The sequence below is a fragment of the Harmonia axyridis genome, chromosome 5 (genome assembly GCF_914767665.1).
Source record: "Harmonia axyridis chromosome 5, icHarAxyr1.1, whole genome shotgun sequence".
NCBI classification, from domain to species: Eukaryota; Metazoa; Arthropoda; class Insecta; order Coleoptera; family Coccinellidae; genus Harmonia; species Harmonia axyridis.
This window is the reverse complement of record NC_059505.1, coordinates 10,059,733-10,083,455: the sequence shown is the minus strand read 5'-3', so window position 1 is coordinate 10,083,455 and position 23,723 is coordinate 10,059,733. Positions and strand designations below refer to the sequence as shown.

General features: G+C 30.2%; 8 protein-coding genes across 10 annotated transcripts in view; 2 read left to right on the top strand and 6 right to left on the bottom strand.

The window, feature by feature from the left end:
* Positions 1-644: 644 nt before the first annotated feature.
* Positions 645-2,208, bottom strand: LOC123679890 (BTB/POZ domain-containing adapter for CUL3-mediated RhoA degradation protein 3). The gene is made up of 3 exons (XM_045617442.1): positions 2,057-2,208; positions 1,831-2,004; positions 645-1,770 (listed from the first exon to the last, which is right to left on the bottom strand). Exons 1-3 carry the CDS (start codon positions 2,070-2,072, stop codon positions 1,052-1,054), a joined length of 909 nt encoding a protein of 302 aa, XP_045473398.1. The 5' UTR covers positions 2,073-2,208; the 3' UTR covers positions 645-1,051.
* Positions 2,209-2,438: 230 nt separating this feature from the next.
* LOC123679877 (probable protein phosphatase 2C 21) lies at positions 2,439-8,205 on the top strand. Its single transcript, XM_045617414.1, has 7 exons — positions 2,439-2,669; positions 2,740-3,271; positions 3,610-3,804; positions 3,863-4,027; positions 4,863-5,108; positions 5,201-5,550; positions 7,313-8,205. The coding sequence occupies exons 1-7, from the start codon at positions 2,559-2,561 to the stop codon at positions 7,487-7,489; spliced, it is 1,776 nt and encodes a 591-aa protein (XP_045473370.1). The 5' UTR covers positions 2,439-2,558; the 3' UTR covers positions 7,490-8,205.
* Positions 8,094-9,449, bottom strand: LOC123679894 (intraflagellar transport protein 20 homolog). Its single transcript, XM_045617447.1, has 3 exons — positions 9,206-9,449; positions 8,371-8,525; positions 8,094-8,315 (listed from the first exon to the last, which is right to left on the bottom strand). Exons 1-3 carry the CDS (start codon positions 9,327-9,329, stop codon positions 8,202-8,204), a joined length of 393 nt encoding a protein of 130 aa, XP_045473403.1. The 5' UTR covers positions 9,330-9,449; the 3' UTR covers positions 8,094-8,201.
* Positions 9,450-10,654: 1,205 nt separating this feature from the next.
* On the bottom strand, positions 10,655-12,274 carry LOC123679887 (probable serine hydrolase). The gene is made up of 2 exons (XM_045617437.1): positions 11,965-12,274; positions 10,655-11,862 (listed from the first exon to the last, which is right to left on the bottom strand). Exons 1-2 carry the CDS (start codon positions 12,127-12,129, stop codon positions 10,987-10,989), a joined length of 1,041 nt encoding a protein of 346 aa, XP_045473393.1. The 5' UTR covers positions 12,130-12,274; the 3' UTR covers positions 10,655-10,986.
* A 1,487-nt stretch (positions 12,275-13,761) lies between these two features.
* LOC123679888 (probable serine hydrolase) lies at positions 13,762-15,021 on the bottom strand. Its single transcript, XM_045617438.1, has 2 exons — positions 14,741-15,021; positions 13,762-14,668 (listed from the first exon to the last, which is right to left on the bottom strand). The coding sequence occupies exons 1-2, from the start codon at positions 14,879-14,881 to the stop codon at positions 13,796-13,798; spliced, it is 1,014 nt and encodes a 337-aa protein (XP_045473394.1). The 5' UTR covers positions 14,882-15,021; the 3' UTR covers positions 13,762-13,795.
* Positions 15,022-16,302: 1,281 nt separating this feature from the next.
* On the bottom strand, positions 16,303-17,475 carry LOC123679893 (zinc finger matrin-type protein 2). The gene has a single exon (XM_045617446.1). It carries the CDS (start codon positions 17,150-17,152, stop codon positions 16,562-16,564), a length of 591 nt encoding a protein of 196 aa, XP_045473402.1. The 5' UTR covers positions 17,153-17,475; the 3' UTR covers positions 16,303-16,561.
* Positions 17,476-18,740: 1,265 nt separating this feature from the next.
* LOC123679892 lies at positions 18,741-21,435 on the top strand. Its single transcript, XM_045617445.1, has 2 exons — positions 18,741-19,537; positions 21,297-21,435. The coding sequence occupies exons 1-2, from the start codon at positions 18,904-18,906 to the stop codon at positions 21,404-21,406; spliced, it is 744 nt and encodes a 247-aa protein (XP_045473401.1). The 5' UTR covers positions 18,741-18,903; the 3' UTR covers positions 21,407-21,435.
* The window catches only part of LOC123679889 (fibronectin type III domain-containing protein 5), a 78,081-nt gene continuing 74,415 nt past the window's right edge, over positions 20,058-23,723 (bottom strand). For 2 of the 3 annotated variants that reach the window (XM_045617439.1, XM_045617440.1), the window contains exon 6: positions 20,058-23,175. In XM_045617439.1, the coding sequence (XP_045473395.1) occupies positions 22,906-23,175 (270 nt within the window). In that variant the 3' untranslated portion in view covers positions 20,058-22,905. The remainder of the gene's footprint in view (positions 23,176-23,723) is intronic. The other variant, XM_045617441.1, reaches the window with a different exon arrangement.

Here is a 23,723-nt window from a genome sequence, read left to right as displayed (position 1 = left end):
ATGTAGTAACAAGACATTTAGTATAATTATTGATACTAATTATTTTAAAATTTTTTTCAAATTATTAATTCAACTGAGTTTTCTAGAATCTTCATATCTTTGTCAACACTTACTTTCATTCCAAAAACATGTTAGTTAATTTAACACTGCAAATGCATTGAAAACAATTTCAAGAGAAGTAAACCTTTACGCAAATCATAAGTTTTTATTAAGTCAACTTCCGTTCATTTTCATTAATTTCAGTAACAATTGATGTGATATTCTCATGGTGTTGTTGTTCTGTAAAAATTCAATTGCTTTACTGATGAGATAGTTGTGAAGGTTAAACTTTTTGTAATGTAACCAAGCAAATAGAAAATTCTAACATCCACACAAGGATTATATGAATTTCTGTGGCTGAAAATGTTTTCATCAGGGACATGGCCCCTCAAAAATAACTATTCTTGTAGCAAAAAAAAAAAGGATAAATGTGATCTCACGCTATTTAAATGTCTGGGTTAAGAATTCAAATGTAAAAAACATCTTACTCGAAGACGATGCATACTTCAAAACAAATATCACTCCCACTTCTCCCACACTCATTTGATGATTGTCTTAAAGAAATCATATTAAATTAATTGAAACAATGTTATTAAAATAATATCTGAGTGAAAGTATATATTCATATATCAAATAGACACATTCGAACAGAATCAAATATTATATAAATAACAGTACTCAATAAATATGGTATTAACATTATGTTTCATAATTTCAATAAAAAAATAGCAATAGTTTTGTGCACATTCTCATATTACTCAATTATCACTATTATTATTATAATACTAAACTCATATTTTTAATAACTTGTTTCTCTTTAAAAAAAGTTATCAAAGAAAAATAGGATTATGAATGATTAATACTATTATAAAATTTCTCTATATCTATTAGTGAATATAGAAAAATATGAAAACTGACAAATTCATTATCAATTTGACAACGCAAATATTTCTTGCAATCTCAAAGAAGACAGTGTATATTTCTCCACAGTTCTTTCTAGGTGAATAATGATTCAATTGGGATTATTGGATTTGGATGATCTGAGCCTATCCAAGCCTGATCTTTCATCTTCTTCATCACTAGTATATGAAGACATTCCAGATAATGCGCCCCTAGTAGATGTTACTTGAATCAATTCAGCGTCAGGTGCATTTCTATTTTCATAGAGTAATATATTGAGAGTCTCTTCTAGAATCCGAGCTTCTGGGCATTCAACTTTTGTATGCTTTTTATCTGTAGCATAAACAATTGAAGTACAACATACTTCTGAAACTTTTTTACCATGTCCATAGAAAACCCAACAACAAATTTCACTCTTACTAATAACATCTTTTAAAAACAAAACTCTTTCACTGTACCACAGGGATAGTTTATCAAAAAGTTCTATATTTTTCAAGAGATTATCGTCAGACGTTGTGGTATAAGAATACTTATTATTATGTCTATTTATCAATAATTTAATAGCAGGTTTTGTAGTTGAGCTTATGAGCATTTCTTCTTCTTTGTGTGATGTAATTAGAGGTACTTTACATATAGGTTCATGCTCTCCTTTTTCTTTTTTTGCCAATGCTTGTGCGCAACACTCTACTAGCTCTGAAATGCAGTAATACTTTGCTTCAGCAATTAATTCTGCAATTTCTTTGCTAGACTCTGGCAAAGTAACATTTCCATCTCTCAAATAATTTAATATTGACCCAAAATGTTTTCCAGATCGGTCAACCAGAATCCATCCTGAAAATATTTTTCATTTTGAATTGAATCTCAACATTTCGCATATCGAGGAAAATTTACCATCAGAATCTGCTAAGACTTCCATCCTACCACTAAACATTGCTCTTAACATTGTATCATGTTTAGTTAAGGTTCCTATAGTTGTATAGTATAAAGATCCCCCTACATTCAATTTCACATACTCAGATGGATTGCCCTTAATAACTGTTTTCCCAGACATTATTTCTTTGGATACTAAAAAAATTATGATAATTAAAATAACAATTGCAAGCTACAGGTAATTCACCTATATTGGTGTTCATTAAATGAACACAGGAGTGAAATTCAAAATTTCACTCCTCTAATTATTTATAGGATACAGAATTTTAGATTGAATGATTATCAACTATCAAATCGTCAGTAGTCAAGATTAATTCAAGTTGATTTTTCTCTGGTGAATGTTTAGATAGAACTACAATTTGTAGAACTACAAACCGGATACCAAATCAAACATTCTCTATAAGTTGTTGAGCTACTGTAGAATGAAAAAAATATATAATTCATTATTCATAAAGTGAAAATAAAAATAAATTCGAAATATCCAACTTACCTTAAAATTTTGGTAAATAACTTTTGACTCTTGAGCAATATCATAGAATTTTAGTTTATATTGAATATATTTGTTTTTGAAAATTCTATGTTTAGCATGGTCGTGGAGTCGCCTTTTCTACCGGTAATTTCAATATTTGTACATACGTTCATTTATACAAGGAAGAAATTAATCTAAGTCTATTACTGTTGTTTGAACAATGGGGTCTTATGCTTCAGAGCCAAAGGTTGATAAGGAATCTTTAGATGAATACAATGATAGAATGAATTGTAGTGCGAGTTCTATGCAAGGTTGGCGCGTAAGCCAAGAGGTAACTAAAGCAATAGTTTTAAAAAATTTAATACAAATGAATTATACTATTACTAATGAAATTATTCCAGGACGCTCATAACTGTCTGTTAAATTTTGATACAAATACATCATTTTTCGCTGTTTATGACGGACATGGGGGCCACGAAGTGGCCCAATATTGTTCACAAAAACTTCCAGATTATATCAAAACTACCCAAGCTTATAAAGAAGGAAATTTTGAAAAAGCACTTATTGACGGCTTTTTGAATTTTGATCATACAATAACAACTGAAGAAGTCATAAAAGAACTAAAAGAAATAGCAGAAACAGAAGAGGATGTGGAAGACGAAGATGATGAAGAGAATGTCGCTCATCTTTATGAAGAAGCTACTATGCCAATTGAACAAGTTATTGAGAAGTATACATCCAATGCTTTGAATCCTGTTGTCAAATCTTTGAAAAAGGGAGATAAGCCTCCTAAAAGTCCATGTTTAAAAGCCAAACAACTAAATGATGGAGGTGAAGGTACTTCATCCATAAAACCAAGCAAATCAGAAAATTATGAAGAAGCTGGAACTTCAGGATCTCAAAATGATTGTTCTAATGATACAAAACACTCAGGTATAATATTTTAATCTCCAATAAAAAAGAAAAATGTTTTTAATTTAATGATCTAATGAAGAATTTGATCTTTCCTATTTTTGACTTGTTTTAAGTGGTAAATTTCTTATAAGATAAAATTATGATTTAATAATATTATATAATTTCTTTTTTGGTGGGTCATTCTATGTTATAACAAATTTTACAATCATGAAGTAATTTGTAATTTAGGTATATGATGACTCGGAGAAGAAAAGATTGTATGAAACAAAAAAAAATTTTTTCAGTTGGAAGAATTTATTGATTTATTTTTCATTTTAATTTTCTGTTACTATGCTCTAATTTAAAATTTTCGCCAGTTGAAGAAGAAGTAAAACAAGAACCTAGTAAAGTTGAAAATGATATTCCAAAAATTGAAATTACACCGGACAGTACTGAAGCTAATGGTGTCTCACCAAAGAAGGAAGACACAGAAACTATTCAGAATGGGGATATAGCTGAAGATAAAATAGATTCCTCAGATATACAGGAGAATGGAGAAGAATCGCCTAAAGGTGATTGATATTTATTTTGAAGAAATGAATGAGATATAAATTGCTTTTGATATTACAGGCAAAGGAAAGGCCAAAATGAAGAGAATTACTCCTGTTACAGTTCGAACTAGTTCTAGACTTAAAGAATCATCTAATTCTTTGTATAAAAAATTGCTTGTTCTTGATGGCGATGATGAGGAAGATACAGAGGATGAAGATGACACAACATTTGATGGTGGGCAAGGTAAACATAATAGATTTTTTAAATGATACAAATATAATTTTAGGTGTCAGTTTACTTATAGTCAATTCATTTTACGAATGACATAATGTTAGCGATTTGAAGAAAATGTTGCCAAACTGTCGAAACTTTTACTGCTTATAAAACAGATTTTTTTTATTCTACTCAAATGTTTCATAATATACTGGCAGATTTAGTATGATTCATTCATATTTTTATGAAGTTATGCCAAGCTCTCTCGAATTTTTCATGTTCATTTCTGGATTAAAACTTCCATATATTACAATTTTAACAACTGATCAGATGGCAATTTTATATAGTATGATTTTTTCCAAATTGAAATCAAAACCATTTGTAAGATTTATATATGTTATAGATTATTTCTGTCTGAGTCATCAATTATTACATGTCCAATTAAGGTTATGTTTTTATTTGTGATTGATGCTTTGACAAACTCTTATTAAATTTTTTTATCAAAATTTCATTCATTAATTATATGAAAACTATACTATTTTGTTGCAAAATTTCGATTATGATTTGTTGAGAAAATTACACAGAACATAAATAAATATTGCAACTTGTAAAATTAAAATTCAATAAGAAATGTTTCTGATATTCAAAATTTACTCCCAGCTTTACTACTATGATCTATAACTATTGGAGGATTGTGATATAACAACTAAAGTTATATTTTCTCGCCCTACTGTTGCCATCAATTCACGATTTTGCCTATGTATCATTCTGATTTTAAATCAAATTTAATGTTTTCATCTCATTCTTTGAAAATTGGTTGACATAATGATGAGCATGCTCTGAAAACAATACTCTTATATTTTAGAAGATAGCTCAGAAGATGATGAAAATTCTCTGTTAGAAGAAGAAACTGATGATAGTTCAAATGATGATGATGATGACGATGAAGAAGAAGATTCCATGGATAATGAAGAAATGTTGGAATTCACTAGAAATATGAAGGATGAACCAGGTTCTGATAGTGGTTGTACAGCTGTTGTAGCTCTTCTTAAAGATAAAAAATTGTGGGTTGCAAACGCAGGGGATTCTAGATGTGTTGTATGTCGAAATGGTAAGATTAAAATTGTTTTCTTATCGACATCCTCTGATGCGTTTTTCTTAATCAAAGTTTCATCAAAGTTAACAGTGAAATTTTTCTTGTAGGTAAGGCCATAGAAATGAGTTTCGATCACAAGCCTGAAGACGAACCAGAGAGGGCTAGAATAGTTAAGGCTGGGGGACGTGTTACTATGGATGGTAGAGTAAATAATGGATTAAATCTTTCAAGAGCCATTGGAGATCATGCATATAAGCAAAATACTGACTTGGGACCTGAAGAGCAAATGATAACAGCATTGCCAGACATTAAAACTCTAGATATTGAAGAAGATGATGAATTTATGATTTTAGCATGTGATGGTATTTGGAACTTCATGTCCAGTCAAGAAGTGGTTGATTACATAAGGCCGAAAATCAAAGAAAATAGGGAAAAATTATCAAGCATTATCGAAGAGGTAGGTTGAATGTTTTAAGAACATGTTCTCTTTTATTCAAACAAGTGGTTTATACCACGTGTCTTTCTTGTGATATGCCAAAGTTTAACTACTCCTGTCTCCTAAGCATTTTTGAGTTCTCGCCACTTTTTAGGTCGAGTAAAGCAATCTCAAACGTTCCTCTGATTTACCGTCTTTTCTAACACATGCAAGTATTCAAAATATGTTTTTACGTCTTTATTATTAATTTAAAAAAAAAAACGCATTTTCAGCCTTTGACAAGACTTTTTGTTTAATATTTTCATATGAAAATTCATATAAAAAATTAATATTTGTTGGGAAAGTTGTTTCTAGCATATATTAATTTTTCAAAAAAAAATCATCTAATTCTTTTTTTTTTTCATTTCAAAAAAATTTATAAAACAGAACTTTCCGCAATGACGAACTCTTTAAAATGAATAATAGTGAAACCCCCATATAAATCAATGGTCTTTAGCGTATAATGAAGCGTTTTTTATTTTGAACTGATTGCTGAAACCGTATAGACCGCTCTTAACAACTAATTTTTCCTAGTAAACATTAAATGGAGAAATTTTTTCAAAGTGAAGGTTTTAATGAAACTAAAACATGTAAGGTGTTGGACAATTTGAGTGAATATTTAATGATGTAATATCCAATCTTGGATTTGCTTGTTGATGCTGAAGAATTTGGTTTTGAGAACGAGAAAAATTAAGAATTAAGAAACAATTCACCTATGAACACGAACATGAAACGGTTGTAAATTCTGAATTGAAATTCAAAATGAATTTCTATGGTTAATAAGTTGGTCCGTATAATATCAAATTCCTCAAACTTCAGTGAGTTATCTGTCAATCCGACAATCAATTGGTTTTGAGAACGAGAAAAATTAAGAATTAAGAAACAATTCACCTATGAACACGAACATGAAACAGTCCTAAATTCTGAATTGAAATTCAAAATGAATTTCTATGGTTAATAAGTTGGTCGGTATAATATCAAATTCCTCAAACTTCAGTGAGTAGGTTCGGTAACCACGCCCACTCGTCTTGAATATTGTGATTTTGATAGCGTATTCGACTGACTGCACCAGTGCGAATCAATTCGAATTTTTGTAGTGCTAAATGACATAATTAGCTCGAATTAATTCGAACTGGTGCAGCCAGTCGAATATGCTATAATTTTCAGATTATTGTTTATGAACATTTTCCATGGCATCCGACACTCACGACTTTATTATTTTAATTATGAAACAAGTACCCTTCAGAGCTATTAAGAACTTTTGGTTGTTTACAAATTTAAAGAGATTAACCAATATGAAGTGTCAAGCGGTATATATGAAGCAGGTTACCTGAATCATTGAAAACCACTTGTAACCGCTATGAAATTCTCGGCGATATAAGGACCTTACCCAAAGTCAGTTCTAGTAGCTACAGTGAAGCAGTCATATTCAAAATTAAAGTTATAACTCAAATTAATATATTAATATGAGATTTTCCAATTGTTATTTCATTAAAGAATTACCAGGTGAAATAAGAATGTTTGAGTCTCTGCACAATAATGATGTAGAGGCAATTTTTCACTAATCATTATTTAATTTTGAATTTGAACCACACCATAAGGAAAAACAAGAAGAGACGCAATTATATTTGCCCAGAAGCGCATCTTGGGTTAGACGCGGAATTAGGAACACCCTGTATATATTATTATTTCTGACATCAGACAAATTCAGAAATCGAAATCATTTTGTTTCTTTTTATTTCAGCTGTTTGATCACTGCTTAGCACCTCACACAATGGGAGACGGTACAGGATGTGATAACATGACGGCAATCATAGTTCAATTCAAAAACAACCGTAAGCGATTGGCTTCACCAGATAAATTAGAAAATGAATCTGTTAAAAGGGTAAAAACTGAAAGTGAAGGAACAACGGTTCAGTGATTTAATTTGAGATGGAATTTTTCTTGTCCATCATTTCGTTCAATGATGAAAGTTTAATGTTGTCAGAGATAATTTTGTGAATGTATGTCATTAGAAGCATTTCAAGTTGTTGGAGTTGGGAAAGGAAATCAGTTGCAAAAACATTATTCTCTTTGGTCAAACGATTTTGAAATAAAATTGACCAATGATAACGGAACGTAAATTGCATGTAAGTGAATTTGATACTCAGAATAATGAACATATTTTATGCTTATTACTCTGAGATTTGATAGATCAACATCTATTTGATATTTCTTGATCAAGCAATCAAAAAATGTTGTGCAACCCATTTCTAAAATGTATCTCTGATAATGTTCAAAACTAAATGCAAGGGGAATTTTGTTTATCACGAGTAATTTTAAATTTTTATCATTTTAACCTTTGTCTTGAACAAAGCATAGACGATGATAATCATCTAAGTAATCCCATTTTTTTTATACATTCATAAATTGACATTTAATACTTTTTTGGATATTTTGTCCACCATAGGTCAGCAGGTGCCTTCAGTTATTAAAAGCTATGGTGTTCAAAAATCGTCACTTTTAATTTCTGTGTAGGGTTCCACTTTTACTGCTCCATTGTTTTTATTTATTCCTTCCTAGTTCAATACATGTTTACATTTTGTCTGAAACGATTATGTTTTTGTTAAAATACATGTAATAAATTATAATTTTTAATATTGGGTCATTTGATTTATCAGATCTTGTTGTTCCATTTCAGTTTTCTGCAGTGAGTTTAGTTGAATTTTCAATCTCTCCAACTCCATGGATTTTTCCATTACCAAAGCCTGAAATTAAAAGAGTCAAAATACTTGAATAACCTAACCAAATGATTTTTTTTACATTGAGTTGTTGCTGGTGATTTTCTTTTTGTTTTTCCATTCCTTGAAGAATATTTCTTGCTCCTATAGCCTTTATTTTCTCTGTTTCAACCTCTTTTGCTAACTGCTCAAGAATAGAGATGAATTTACTCCCAATTTTTTGAAACTCTTCGATTTCTGGTTGAAAAAATTAAAATTATGACTCCCAACATAACACAAATCAAGTATTAGGTCAAAAAACGTGCAATTAAATGAATATTAAGAATATTACAAAATTGAACCAAACATATAATAAAAAATTATTCAAGTCTGAATATATTGTATATCAAATAGTTAACTTATTTTGTAAATATTACTTCTGATCATTGAAATTGATTGAGCAGTACCCACTTTATTCCACAACCTTTTTTTTGGTGGGGCACTGGTAGTTTAAAAAAACTTGGAACTCAGAAAAATCCAAATTATCATAAAAATCCACTTAGTAAGCTGTGATGAAACAATTCGTTATTTTGTTCTTTATATCTCAAAAAGCGTGGCATGATTAGGAGTTTTTTTTTCTTTAAATTATCCATCGATGGTGAATAGCGATAGACTCCTTTTAGAGCATCAGTACCGTATAACTCAACATCAATGAGAACTTAACAATAACAGAAGTTATTTTATTAAAAGTCAACAGTGGCATTAACGTAATATGTTAAAGTTGTAAATCAAAATATATACGATAGTGTGAAGTTAATCTATGCATTTTGTTTGGCACATGCACTATAAGGTTGAAAAACAGGCTTAAATTATGTCAATACTTTTATCGTCCGAGGATAATGCATTTTGATAGTAACAAAATAAAATCTGATCCTTACTTTCTGTATAAATTTTACATTCTTCCTTCAAATCATTTGTTTGCTTGAAAATTTCAGGTTCCAATATGCATACTTTATCCACTTCGTCAAAATAAATACCGTATCTTGACAATATTTCTGACATTGTTCTCAAACTTAGAACATTCTAAGTTCTCAAACAATGAGAATAATGGAGACTATTTTGATTACAACGTCGTTACCATAGTAACGGCAAATATTTATTTGGGAGAAATTTAAAATGTCCACTCACTCTTGAAAAAGTTAAAGATAAATCTGGCTACTTTTGAAGGGACCAGACTTCCTGGATTTTGAGAATATTTCCAATACTTCCTTCGACGTCCGCATCGTTTTCGATAGCGCTAAGGAAGTGGACTAGAAGTTTTCGCTATGGTTTCCATGGAAATGGAACTAATTATGTCATTTAGCACTGAAAAAATTCGATTTATTTCGCATTGGTGCAGCATTATTTTCTGGTCAGGTCGTCAGAAATTCTTAAAAATAATCTAATCAATAGACGCACCAGTATTTTTAGATATCTTATAAAAATTAAAGACAAGGTTTTAATATAATTTTTTCATCACAAAATATCTCGACACTTGAACAAAAATTAAAATATTATTAAAAAATTTAACGATAATCTAAACGGCTGGATTCAAACACGTTCATGCGTTCCGAAATACGAATAAAAACTTGAAATTCTCATAACATAACCATATTCGCGTGACGAATGAAGAAGTTAAAATTCGGTTCATGCCGATTTTATTATCACAATTGCTCATTTGGATATACTAAACGATATCATAATCTATAGTATCTAAAACAGGTATATCTGTTATGCTGCCTCCAAGGGTAAATAAACGCAAGAATAAATGCTCAAAAGCTCCTAACTTCCAAAGTCGATAATATTCTCTAATTTTTATGTTATAGTTATTTTCCAAGAACAAAACTGTGAAAATCGCAGTGGGGGGTTTGGAACTGTTTTTCTTGAACAGTTTACTAATGAAAATAATTAACTAAAACGGTAGTAATTAATTGCTATTGACGCTGCTATTTTTTTTTTTTTTGAGCGGAATATGGGTATTCGTCTCAAAGTAATAACGAGGTATTCGTAGATTGGAGGTTATATTTATGTATTTACGAATTTATCTGTTTGAATAATGGGAAAGGATTCTTTAAATATGGATCAAACAAACATGTATTCATCTTTTTAATACATCTGTGTGTAAATGGACGAAATTGAAGGTATTTATTTATATCCACTAACGTTTTCCAATGACTATAATACAGAAGGTAAAATGCTTTTTACACAAGTATCTTCTTGTATTCTCTTAGAATCAATATATACCACCTCCCCTCCCCCCTAATGTATTATATTATATTTGTCCTTTTTGTGAACATAATGTTTATAGGAAGATGTAGTCGGAGTTGAAAAAAATTGAGATTACGATATGGAAAAAAATCGTTCAACTTAGTTGAAAATTTATTGAAAAATACTCAATCCATGAGGATTAGCTCTGTTTTTCGTACAAGGTTTATGATAACTTTAATTACACAAACATCCATTAAATAATTACAAACATAATAAAATTCCCTATTTTATAAAGACTAGATAGTTCGTACAAAAATAGTTTCCTATGTGTAGAGAATTTTTGGTAACAATATAAAATATAACAATAAAATTCAATACATTATTCTCTTAATACTTTCAGGTCATCTTGAATAGTATTTAATACTCATGTATTAAATTTTAAGAGGTTTAAAAAGCATTTTATAAATACTAGTTAAGAATTTTCGGTGAACATTTCTAAAGGACTAGGTTGAGATTCACAAAAGAGAGAAGTTCCATTTAAATTACTATCTTCTATTACATGATGTTTGTTCAAAAATGTTTTAATATGAGCACCAACAACATCTGGATCATTCAAATGTAAATAATGGGTTCCATCCACAAAGTGAAAATCACAATCTTCACTACTTTTCTTCAGGACATCTAACACGCTATGGAAATGGTCTTTAGGGCCATAATAAACATTATGTTTTGCTTTACAAACAAAAACAGGTCGAGTTATTACTGACGCATCTTTAATAACTTGTTCGTGAGGATAATCACACATAACTTTCATTTTCAATTTAGGGTCCCTATTAAAATAATACTTTCCTGGATACTTTTTAGAAGGAGCAAGGTTCCGTTCTAACAAAATAGGTATTTTTTCAAGTTTGATAGCATTGTTATAACCAATTCTAATTTTTTCAATTGCCTCTTCCAGAGTATATGCAATACTTTCATTCTCTAATAATTTCAAATCATCGTATTTCACAAATAGATCTATGCTTTTTCTCAAAGTTTCTGCTGTTACTGTTGTTTCGAAGGGATGCAAAGCATCAATGCAAATGAGAAATTTCACTTTCTCAGGATACAAAAGAGAAAAGGTGAATGCAGATATCGCACCTAAAGAATGTCCCATAAGAGAAACATTTGGCCATTGAAAATAGTCAGCTATCCTCTTTACAACTATTAGAAAAGTAAAAAAATGGTAGAATGTCCCTCCAGGATACGGTGAGGAATAACCATGACCTGGGAAGTCTATGGCAAGAAAACTTGACTTTTCATCTTTATCCAAAAAAGAGATAAGCGGTTCAAAACTTCCACAGTTGTCCTATAAAAATGAATAATTTAGTTTCTTACTCTCAAAAGTTGTGAACAAATTGTACTCTGAAAGTTTGAATTTATTCTTTATTTGAAATGAAGTAATACGTACCTGAATTCCATGTAAGCATAATATTGGCTTTATGTTTGTAGAGCCATACCATTTTCCAGCAATTTTTCCCCAGGGAACTGGAATACTAATCTCTTTAAAAGATTTTCTAGCAAAACTATGTACGCTGCGTTTGATAATGAAGGAATTTCGTAGCACAGATAACATGCTCACTGCTCAGTAACGGTAAGATAGGTTAATTTAATGAATTGAAAAACGAATTAGTATAACTATAGGGAATTTTAAAGAAAAAATATTTCTCATATAAATTACCACCTTCTTACCTCTGGTTTAAGATATTGTTTGACATAGTGATCATATGTGAATGTTATCTGTACTTTTTTATTCCTTGTAGAAGTGGAAAAACTCGAACCTAACATAATCATATTTGTGAATTTTCAAGGTTAATTAGGAACATAATTGACTATATTAGATTATACTACATTAAATATGTGAGTAATTATAATTGCAAATAAACCAAATGTTTAAAACTTGTATTCTAACAATCACGATTGTCGTTTATTTCATGATTTGAATACTACATAATGGACTAGATGGTTCTTATTTCCAGTTATAGACCTTTGTAATCTTTCCCGGAAAACATTTTGTGATAGTCCTCAAATTTCCACAGCGTAAAAGATCCAAAAAATCTATGAAAAAACCTACAGCAGCTTTTTTCGAGAACTAAAAGAGCTATTTAAGCCATCAAATTCAGATAAATTGATAACTCAATGTCAAATCACTAAAACAGTATATTGCATCATTGGTATTGAATACAATAATAGTTTTTCCGTAAATTATTTATTTGTTTCGACTATAATAGGAGGATGGTTAATCAACAACCCAAGGCTTCGAATAGAATTTCATGTACCTACATGGAGTTTGCGAATTCCACTCAGTGACACTTGGGCAGATACCAGGTGAGAAAGCTAACTAAAAGTAACAACTACTTTACTTATTTTTAAGTGGCTGATTTTTATGAATATTTTGTAGAATATCACTCTGAAGTTATATCAAAATCGGCACTTTCCATGGATCAAAACTTTAGTCAGACACTTTAAAGCTCTACGAAAAACAAATGGACCCTTCTTTTTACTTTTCCTTTTTTTTTAATACGTTATTCAGACAACTGTAACCAAGTTATGTTTGATCAATCAGGTGAATTGTGATGACCAAACATCCCCATAAAATTATTTATTCACGATTATGAGTGAGAGAGCCCTACAGATGCGCTAAGTAGTGAATTTAATTTTTTTGTAGAGCTTTAAAGCGTCTGACGCTTTTGACATAACTTCAGAGTAATATTCTCCGGAGTATATATAAAAATCAGCCATTTAAAAATAAGCAAAGTATTAGCTTTTATTTTTAGTTACCTGTCTCTCCTGGTATCTGCCCAGGTGTCACCAAGCGAAGTTCACAAACTTGTAAGTATTACAAGTACATGGGACTCTAGTCAAAGCCTAAGGTTTCATCCTTCAGAAAGTAAGCTGTCTTACTGCTCTGGGATCTCGAATTAGTATGACTTGGATGAAGCATACAAAGATTAATGAAATTTTGAGAATTGAAGAGTACAGGCAATAAATCAATTGACGTTATATAGTTCATCAATTATTATCTAGATCATGACCTTACAAAACGGAATATAAACATAAAAATGACTCCAGATCGAAGTAAGAAAAATTGACTTAGCCCTGTACCCTTCAATTTAAAACAAATAAGGTCAGAAAGTGCAACCTATCTCTCCCTATTTAAGAGCACAATTTTCAATTCTTTACAAGACGCAAAATAAAACAAAAAACATTAAATTTTAGGTATGTCTAATTCAAATAAAATGTTATAATTTATGTTTGATAGCTATATCCTTAAAAGAACTAGGTACTGGGTCAGAAAATATAGTTAAGTCTTTTAAATTGCTACTTTCAACATTATGATGCTTATCCAAAAAATTTCTTATGAGAACACCTATTTTCTCAGGTTCACTTAGATGTAAATGATGTGATCCAATTATCATATGAAAATCACATTCTTTAGAACTTGTTCTTAAGACATCCAAAATTTCATGGAAGAGTTTTCTATACTTTTGTAAATAACTCTGTTTGGCTTCACATATAAATATTGGGTTACGAATAGTAGCAGCATCTATTATCATTTGATCCTGGTTCCAATTCAACATAGTTCTCACTTTTAAGATAGGATCAACTGTGAAACAATACTTTCCAGGGAATACTTTAGATTGGGTAATATTTCTTTCAAGTAAACACAAAATAGATTCTATGTCTAAAGATTGATGATACGCATGATTCATTTTTTGTATAATCTCTTCTAAAGAATAAGCGGGTGGTTCTCCACCAAATTTATTGTACTTCAAAAAATCATCAACACTTCTTCTTACAGATTCTTTAGAAACGACCGATTGTAATGGTTGAAGTGCATCAATGCATATAACTGAATCGACTTTTTCAGGATATAGAAGTGTAGAAATAAAGGCAATCATAGATCCTAAAGAATGCCCTAAAAGAGTCAATTTTGACCATTCAAAATATTCATAAATTAGTTGTACGAGTATTACATAATTCATAAAATTATAAATCATTCCTTGAGGAAATGGTGAAGAATATCCATGACCTGGCAAATCTATGGTTAAAAAACTGATATTTTTATTTTCACTCAACAAAGGAATCAGTTTATCAAATGAACCACAATTGTCCTGAAAACATATGTACATAAATTCACCCATATAACTTATTCAATGACTTCGAATTGAGATTCCAACACTCACACGAAAACCATGTATGCAAAGAATAGGTTTGCAATTTGAGGGCCCCCACCATTTACCAGAAATCTTTCCCCAAGGTACAGGTATAGTAATTTCTTTATAAGAATTCATTAAAATTTTCTTGGATAAAATTGCTCTCATCATTTCAAATCAGGTGTAATCTCATACATTCAGAATTAAGTCACAATGTAAAAATTAAAGATGAATGAAACGTAAAGCGGACTTTGTATTTGTGTTTGGTAGACGTAGATGATCCACAGATAATATGTAATCTGTGTAGATGATCAGTCTTGCCAACACCAAACTGTTCTGAATTCGGATACAGTGATGCACCAATTTTTTGGACCCACCTGATTGGAATTTCACAACTGTAGCCCAAGAACAACATTGTCAAAGTTTTCAGTGTCTCAAATCATTATTTCATTTTTAAATGGCGAATCCGAACAATTCTGAAGAGCGCCACCTTACAGAACTCCTGTAAGCAGAACACTAAAGCATCTGGTGGAATATTTCAAGTCCGAAACAAAATCGAACCAAGGATTATATGCATCTTAGGACAACCATAATATATGAAGAATAATAATATTAATGAGTTAATTCAACCAGCTTTCCAATATTTTCAATGATTTTTTTATAGAACACCATTTTTGTTGATGAAATATTGTCTTGATTGCAATTGAAAAAATTTTATCACAAAAAAATGCTAGTATTTTTAAGAAGAGAAGCTCAGAAATTACAGTATGTTTTGAAAAAGTATAATTAATCCACTTTTTTTTAATCACATCAAACTTGCCTGCAGGCGACAAATTTATATAATTGTTGATAGTACCATTGTAAAAAAAAATAGATATATGAATTGAATAGTATATGTAAATTCAAAAAGAAACTCAGAACTGCGTCTAACAGTCTAACCTATTTTTATTCACCTTCAAAAACTTGCTTCGCTAGAAAGAAAATAATATTCTATTATTTTTTGCTAATGAAAAATATCATATGGGGAATAATAATGTTCATAACTATACAAATAAATGAATCTGTAAACATTTATGAAATTAATGTATACATTATTCTATGTATAACATATCAAAAATAAGTGAATCCTATTTGAAACTATTATTTTTTTTTACTTCACATGATATATTATTTTTCTTTACTCAACAGTTCTTCCGTACTAATTTAAAGCTTTTTCAAACCTAAAATAATGAAATAAAGGTTCTCCTTTATTGCAAAATATATTCCTCATAGTATTCCTTCTTTTGAGAAATGTTTAATACTCGCTAACATCAATTACTTCTTGAGGGAGTCTTGATAATTATATCATGAAGTGCTTATTATAGCACTTCATGATGAAAATGGCTTACTGCTCGAAATTCCAGACCCTTTTCGAAGAGTTGTTAGTGCTCAGGGCACTTTTCATTGGCATTCAGAACAGTTGTTATTTTTGCATCACTGTAACTGCTTCATATCAACTTTATGCTTGATATCTGCCACCCATTTAATACTCTCTAGATCTCTGACGTTTTACTATAAGGTGATGGACTAAAATTATTTGAAATCAACAAGGATTAATATAAATGCAAGATTCTCCTTAATTTATTATAATAGAATTTCAACTGCCAACCTTATATTTACTATTTACACATAAACTGGATTCAATTTAAGATCTACATAATATCTGTTGGATCTACAGGTTTTACATTTTTATTGATATATTATTATTGAAAGTAATATTTATTATCAAATGAATCTGGTCAACACAATGATCAAAGATCAATATTTCAGTTTATGGTGTTAATTTACAAAGTATTAATTTAGTTTATGAGATTATTTTTTTTTAGATGAACCAAATCCAGAAAATCCCATCATACTAATCAATTCATCAGGAACTTGATTATCCTCCGACATTTCTTCTGCTTTTCTTTTTTCTCTCCTCTTCTCTTTCCTATATTCTTTTAATTTCTCTTCTTCCTCGGCTATCTCTTGCATTCTTGCTGCCATGTCATAGTCTTTTTTCTTCTCTTCAATTTTTTTTTTGTTCATTTCAAACCTTTTTTTAACTGAATCTAAGCTACTCCTTTCAATTTTCATAGACATTCCTAAATTTCGTTGATGCTTCTTTCCATTAATATGATCCAAGAAATTGATCGAGTCTTTAACAACACAGTCACATACATTACAATAATAACCTCCTGTTTGAGAGGTTGGAGTATTTTTGTTAATTACAATGCTTTTTCCAAGTTTTGAATCTAAATCCACTTTGTAGTCCCTAGTTTTGAGTAGTTCTCTTTTGATAGGCGGACCTTTAACTTTTTGTTCATCATCAGATTCCTTATCCCCATTCCTTCTTTCTTCTGCTAGTTTTTCATATTCTTCTCTGTCCCATTTCCTCCTGTGATCATCAGGTCTCAAAGACATTTTATAGTGAATTGTAGAAACACAACTAATAGTTATAATAATAAAACAGATTGCTATTATGTTATGTATGTTATTGATTAATAAACATATGAAACTAACCTAAAATCTGAACGTCAATGACTCTAATCACAAAGCAAATTTCTTTTTCTTCCTTTATTGAAATTAGCCTAATTTATTACAATTTCGGGGGCATTCGTTAACGATTTCTGGGGGCACAGCTAACTTAATATTAAGTTAGCCAAGCAACCCCCTTGAACAAAATCTAACAGCGCGACAATTGTTTTGAGTTCTCGAAAAATATATTTCGGACCTTCGACAATTTTGCATTACATTTTTGGACGAAATAAAAGCCATATAAGTTACCTGTAAGCTGGGAGTATTACAAAGTTTAGGTAGAATAATCTAAAAATTAAATATTTCCATTATTCCTAATTGAAAAATTAGAGACACCATAATTGTTTTGAGTTCACGACAAATATATAATCTAATCTAAATATAAATATTTGCATTGTGATTTCAATAATAAGGAGATGTTTTTCTTATAGTTCTTTATTTCAGATAGACATCGCCAAATTCCCATAGCCTTTTCTAAGGCATTCGATAATGATTATGATGGTACTGCTAACTTAATATTAAGTTATAGGGGTTAATTTATGTTAGATAGGGGGGTAACTCGTCATCGGTTGTGCCGGATTTGGATATCGCAATTCTCCATCATTAAAAGTAAAAGCGTAAATGTATGTTTTTTTGTTTTTGCATAGATGCAATAATCCAATGAAAATTGTAAATCAATCAAATTTGACAATTGTGATTTTCCCAGGTATATAGGTATGTCATTTTTTAAGGAATGCTAATGAAGATTAATTTATTTTTGCCAACAATTTTATTATAACTAATTTTCGATAAAAAAAATGGTGCACAGGTAGAAATTGCTAGAAGTTCTTTGGAATTCGCACCTTCCCACGAAGAGGTTCATCCAAAATATCGAGTGGTAAGTACGTTATTGAATATCTCAAGATTTATTATGAAAAATGGGAAGATTGGACAAATGGTTTTTACATGAATGTAAAGATGTTCAAAGCAAGACACATCGGCTTACGAAGGATAATCCAAATGTTTTTATTAAATCGTGGTTCGAGATTATCAAGCCAGCTGCTGAGGAAATAAATTGAAGGTATTATTTGTGTATCAGTACACAATTTGAACACAATTCTTTTTTTTGACAAAGTATTGCAATCCAAGGTCTGCGAAATAAGCTAATTTGAATTACGCGCCAAATCTTTTTCTTATTTTGATAAAGTAGTATTCCCAAATATTTTCAAATATGATGCTATCCATGTCACCGTGGAGATGGCGCTCAAAACAGTTCACCGGATCTACTAGAAGAGATATTTCACTGCTACTTAAACATCTTTGGTATTGTCAAACGCGCTATCTGATTATATATAGCCATACCCTTCTAAATCTAAGATTTAGAATCTAGATTTAGAAGGCCGAAGCCCGAGCTGAAGTCTTACCTCACTACCTGTTGAGGAGTTTCGAAAGAAGAAGAAATTAACCTAAAGGTTAACTTCTATGACGTCATTTGGGTTTCCCCTGAGATAAATTTATATTTGCCCATGCCATCGCCTATCAAGCTGATAAGCATATTTACGAAAAGTACAATTTCCATGTTGAAATTTTCCCATAAGTGATTGTAGAAATATCAGTTCCAGAAATATTGAAATATTATATAGTATACGGTAATATTTATGTTCTATTTGACAATGATGGCTTTACAATATGATCAAGTTGAAGAAGTTTCTGAACAATTCGAAAGACTCAGAATTAATAATTATTTGACAATGATGGCTTTACAATATTATCAAGTTGAAGAAGTTTTTGAACAATTCGAAAGACTCAGAATTAATAATACTAAAAGGAAAGGACGAAATCGATATTATGATGAATTGTATTTACCTAAAGCAGAAAAAGTAAAATATTATGTGGATAGTTCGCCAAACAGGGCAAGTTGGCTAAAACATCCGAATGAACAAATACCTTCAAAATGGTATATAGAACTCATTCCAGGTACTAAACAATACAATAAAGTTGTTGGTCCTTTAAAGGCATTTATTGGTAAAAAATGCCAAATTGTTGAAGTTGATAAGGTATTTAACAGGTATTTGGAACGCCAATATTTACTCAAAAAGACAGAGAAAGAACAGTTTGCTCCTTGTAAAGAATTTACTATGTATCATTTTACAAAGGAAAGTTATCTGGATAGTATTATTTTGAACAATTTCAACTGGAGATTTAGTGGTTCATCTAGGGGGCATAAATATGGTTATGGAATATCTTTTAGCCCCGACCCATCTTTTGCTGAACAATTCTGTAAAAATAAGGGTATGAAACTTGTAATTATTGTAAAAGTTTTGATTACTAAGTGTATTGTTGGTGAACCAAATATAGTGCTTCCTTTTAAAGGTTGCGATACTACAATGTCTCCTAAGAAAAATGTGTATGTCAAGTTTGAAGATTCCGAATTTTACCCTCAATACATTATATATTATTCCAGAAAAAAATAATTTACATAGTTTGTAGATATTTTTCTGTTGAAAACTGCATTGTTTGCTGAATAGTATATATTTTTTGTTTTGAAATCAACAACTCTTTGATTGATACTAGTATTTAAATTTGGTTTTCATGAAGAGTTTTTTAATTTTTTTCATTCAATAATCCTTATATTTTATGAATAAAGCAAATTTTGTTTAATTTTTACCTTAATAAAATAGTAATTTTTCAATTATGCTTTTTGATCCCAATTTTTGGTAGATTCCTTCAGGCTTGAATACTTAGGTGATCATATTGATCGTATATTATGTTCCTATATGGAATTGAGGAGGGACAGTAATCAAAAAATCAATAATGTAGATTCTCTAATGATTATTTCAACTAAACTGATATAATACATATTTTCTACTTTATATCTGAAAAATTGACTTAATTTGGATGTCTCACATCTAAATATATAACATATATTTATATATATATACCAATTTTTACCCAAAATTAGAGCAAGATAAATATTTTTGTAGAGTTAGTAATTAGAAAATGAAGTCGTAGTGAGTAGATGTAATTTTATTAGATGGGTGAATTGAACAAACAGTTTTCTATCAATGAAGCTCTTCTAGAATTATTAGTACAAAATTGCTCCAAGTCTTCACTGAATCAAGCTTTGAATTGATATATCCTTGGTCCCACAGTTGAAATCACGATCTAAATGATATTTTTTTGTTTTCGTTTGGTATTCGTTTTATTCTGATAATTTCAATATGCAACTGTATCGAATGTATTATGTTGGAAAGTTAATTGGTCAAAAAAGGCACATCGTTGAATATCCAAAGGGTTCAATTCCTCAACAGAAGACGGTTGGGCTAAACAATAATTACATTTTGTCTTAATTTGTTTTCAATTCATCAAAAACCTTTAGAAATGACTTGAACCTTTCGATACATTATGCTTATATATTTAAGGATGATGTGGGAAACCAATTTAAAATTTTTAATTACATATTTGATACAGTATTATACAGTCCATTCATAGAAATTTCATTGGTCGATTTTAGCACGTAACTTATTTCAATTGTTCTATCGATAAAAAATGTTTGACCACTTACCCATATGCGAATATGGCGAATATGTGTGATCACTGAGAAAAGTATGTGCTAGTTAAATTCCAGGAGACGCCTTGATAAGTTAAATATTGTGATATAAACATCCAGAAAGATCTTTCTAATGAAATCTTTAGAATAGACTGTTTTATTTTTCAATGATAAAACGATTATTACTATTATTTGTAAATTTAAGAGTTGAATATTCACAAATTTAGTAGTCAAGAGTCAAGACCATTCTCTAAAGGAGGGAAATTTCTGAAACAGATCTGAAACACTAGAAATTTCTCAGTGATCAAAATTAGACAATAGGTATTCATATTAATGTTGTTATAATCTACGATATAGTTATAGCCGGTTGATGCATAGATAAATCAAATCACTTTACGATTTCACTTCACATATTGGCACCATTAGTGTTCAATTCTTATTGCCAAGAAGAATTTCTTTTCACATATGTGAGATATATACATGCAATGAATTATGTTGTAGAAAAGTATTCACAAGCGAGTTTTAACTGTCACCCACCCTCAAATAACCCAGAATTGTGCGAATTCTCAAAGATTGGTTTCATGATGATCGTTTTGGAATATCCACAGTAAATATATAACTTTACAATAAATCAGCAATAAGACTATGGAAGATTTAAAACTACTAAAAAAGCATGGGTTTGAAACTAAAAGGTACATTTAAATACATTGCATGAAATTCGTTGTAAAAGTGTAACAATATACTGCAATATGTCCGTTACATTAAAAAGGAAATGTAATAATGATATATTTCATGTTGTTACAAAAGAAACCTACTAACCACTGATAGCTTAGAAAAAAGTTCTTCAGGAAATGTAATAAATTTATGCCATGATTTTTAACAAATTAATGAGCAGTTATTTACAATTTTTGCAGTGTACTTTTTGTCCGACTACAATGATTATTTTAATAAAAGTTATTGGTCATATATTCCAATGTACAAAGTATTTCATAATTGTGTGTTAAAATAAGCACAATTTTTTCTATGAAATTATTTCCAAGAACTCATTGCTTGATGAGAAGATATCCTAACAAGAATGCATAACTAAAGACTGCATCTGTTGTTTCTAAACGATTTCTTTGGAACTATCCAAGGCAACAGTGTTTCTTTCAGGAAATTTATCTCAAAAGGGCAATTCAAAGTTTCGGGGGCAAAGTTTTCGGACCTTTTCGAAAAATATCAATTTTCAAAATATTTCATTGATGAAAGGATGTTATTATGAAAATAATGAAATGAAAGTCAATTTTGAACATCTGAATTTTTTGTTCGTGAAGTGGAGCACTGTAACACTCTGTATCCAAAAGTAACACTGATCTTGAAATTTGACATAGTATTGTAGGAGACAAACCATTCCAGTAAATATTTTTAAGTTAAGCCTCTGAGTGATACTTATCAGAGGATGAACTTACAAGACCGGAATAGTTGGATCACCCTTTTTTGTTTTGTCTTATAGGTATACATATTTATGAAAATATCAAAGGGTGAAAAGTTTTACATGAAAATATTTTCTTCTTTAAATATTTCGAACTTGAAAACCTTTTCGGCAATAGCGCAAAAATTGAATCTTAACAAAAAAAATTAGATTATTCATCAACATAGAAGATACTTTGGACAGACCTGTTGTACTTCTCTTATTTCGTTGTAGTAATTGTGTGAATGATATTGTTTTTTTATTGAGTTTATAATTGATGTTCAAGTGGTTTCATATTTTTTCTTTCCAATATCAAGCCTTTACTTTCCAAGCATTTTTGGTAATAATTCAATAAAAAAACTACAATTTTTTCTCGAAGTGCTCTAAAACTTTTCGCTTAATAACTAAAAAAACACATTTCATTTATTTATAGGAATAAACATTTTCAAATAGAAATATGGAAATTATATCTGGAACTATTTGAGGAAACAGTATATTCTGATGATGATTCGATAATAAAAGAGAAATAAAGTTAGGACATGAATTGTGGATATTCCAGAAAATATTATGTACCTACACGTTTTGAATTGCTAGTACCAAGGGTAATATTCTTTGAAATTCCTCACAGGATGTACTAATATCATTTAAAATGTTTGTGGATCATTTCTCGTCTTTGAGAAAGGACTGTGTTTCTTCGATTTCAGCATCGTCGTCTTCAGGTGGAGATGGTCCAGATACTGAAAGTGTGGGCAAGCCGAAGTGTTTTTCTTCTAAAGAAATGTTATCCACACTTTTTGCTTTTCTGCAAAGTTTTGATACAGAACCGTATCTGCGCATGAACTCCTTGGAGTCGAATCCTGGTCCACTGTATGATGTGAAGATGGCCGAGTTCATCCTAGGTCTTTGTGTGCGGGAATGGTGAATGCAATTCTTGAAGAATAGAGAAAAAACTTGAATATTCATATATTATATGTGAAAAATTAACTTAAATAACCGTTACAAAAGGCGTTGGATAATTGTATTCCGAAATTTCTAGGACATAGATATACAGGGTGTATATGAATCGTTGCGAAAATATTCAGGGGGAGATTCCTTCTCAAAAAATAGGGTGGGTCTTTCATATAAACTTTTTTTTGAGCTCCCCTGCTTAGTTACAAACCCCTAAAGATGGCACCCGAAACGTTTTTTTTGATTTGTGAAAGATTTACATACACTGCGCAAAAAAATTAACGCACATTCTGAAAATATCAATTTTAATGAAAGTTAACTCTACATTGTCTTTATAACTTATTTTTTATGTTCTCTCGGGAAGGTTTTGAACGAAACAAGACACATTAAATGGAAGAATAATTCAGGATTTCACCGAATCTTATGTGAAAGAAGAGAAATAAACAATTTTCAAAATACTGGAATGCTGATAAGTGATTTAATATTTGGTATTTCCACCCCTTGCGTTAATAACAGCTCGGCAACGACGG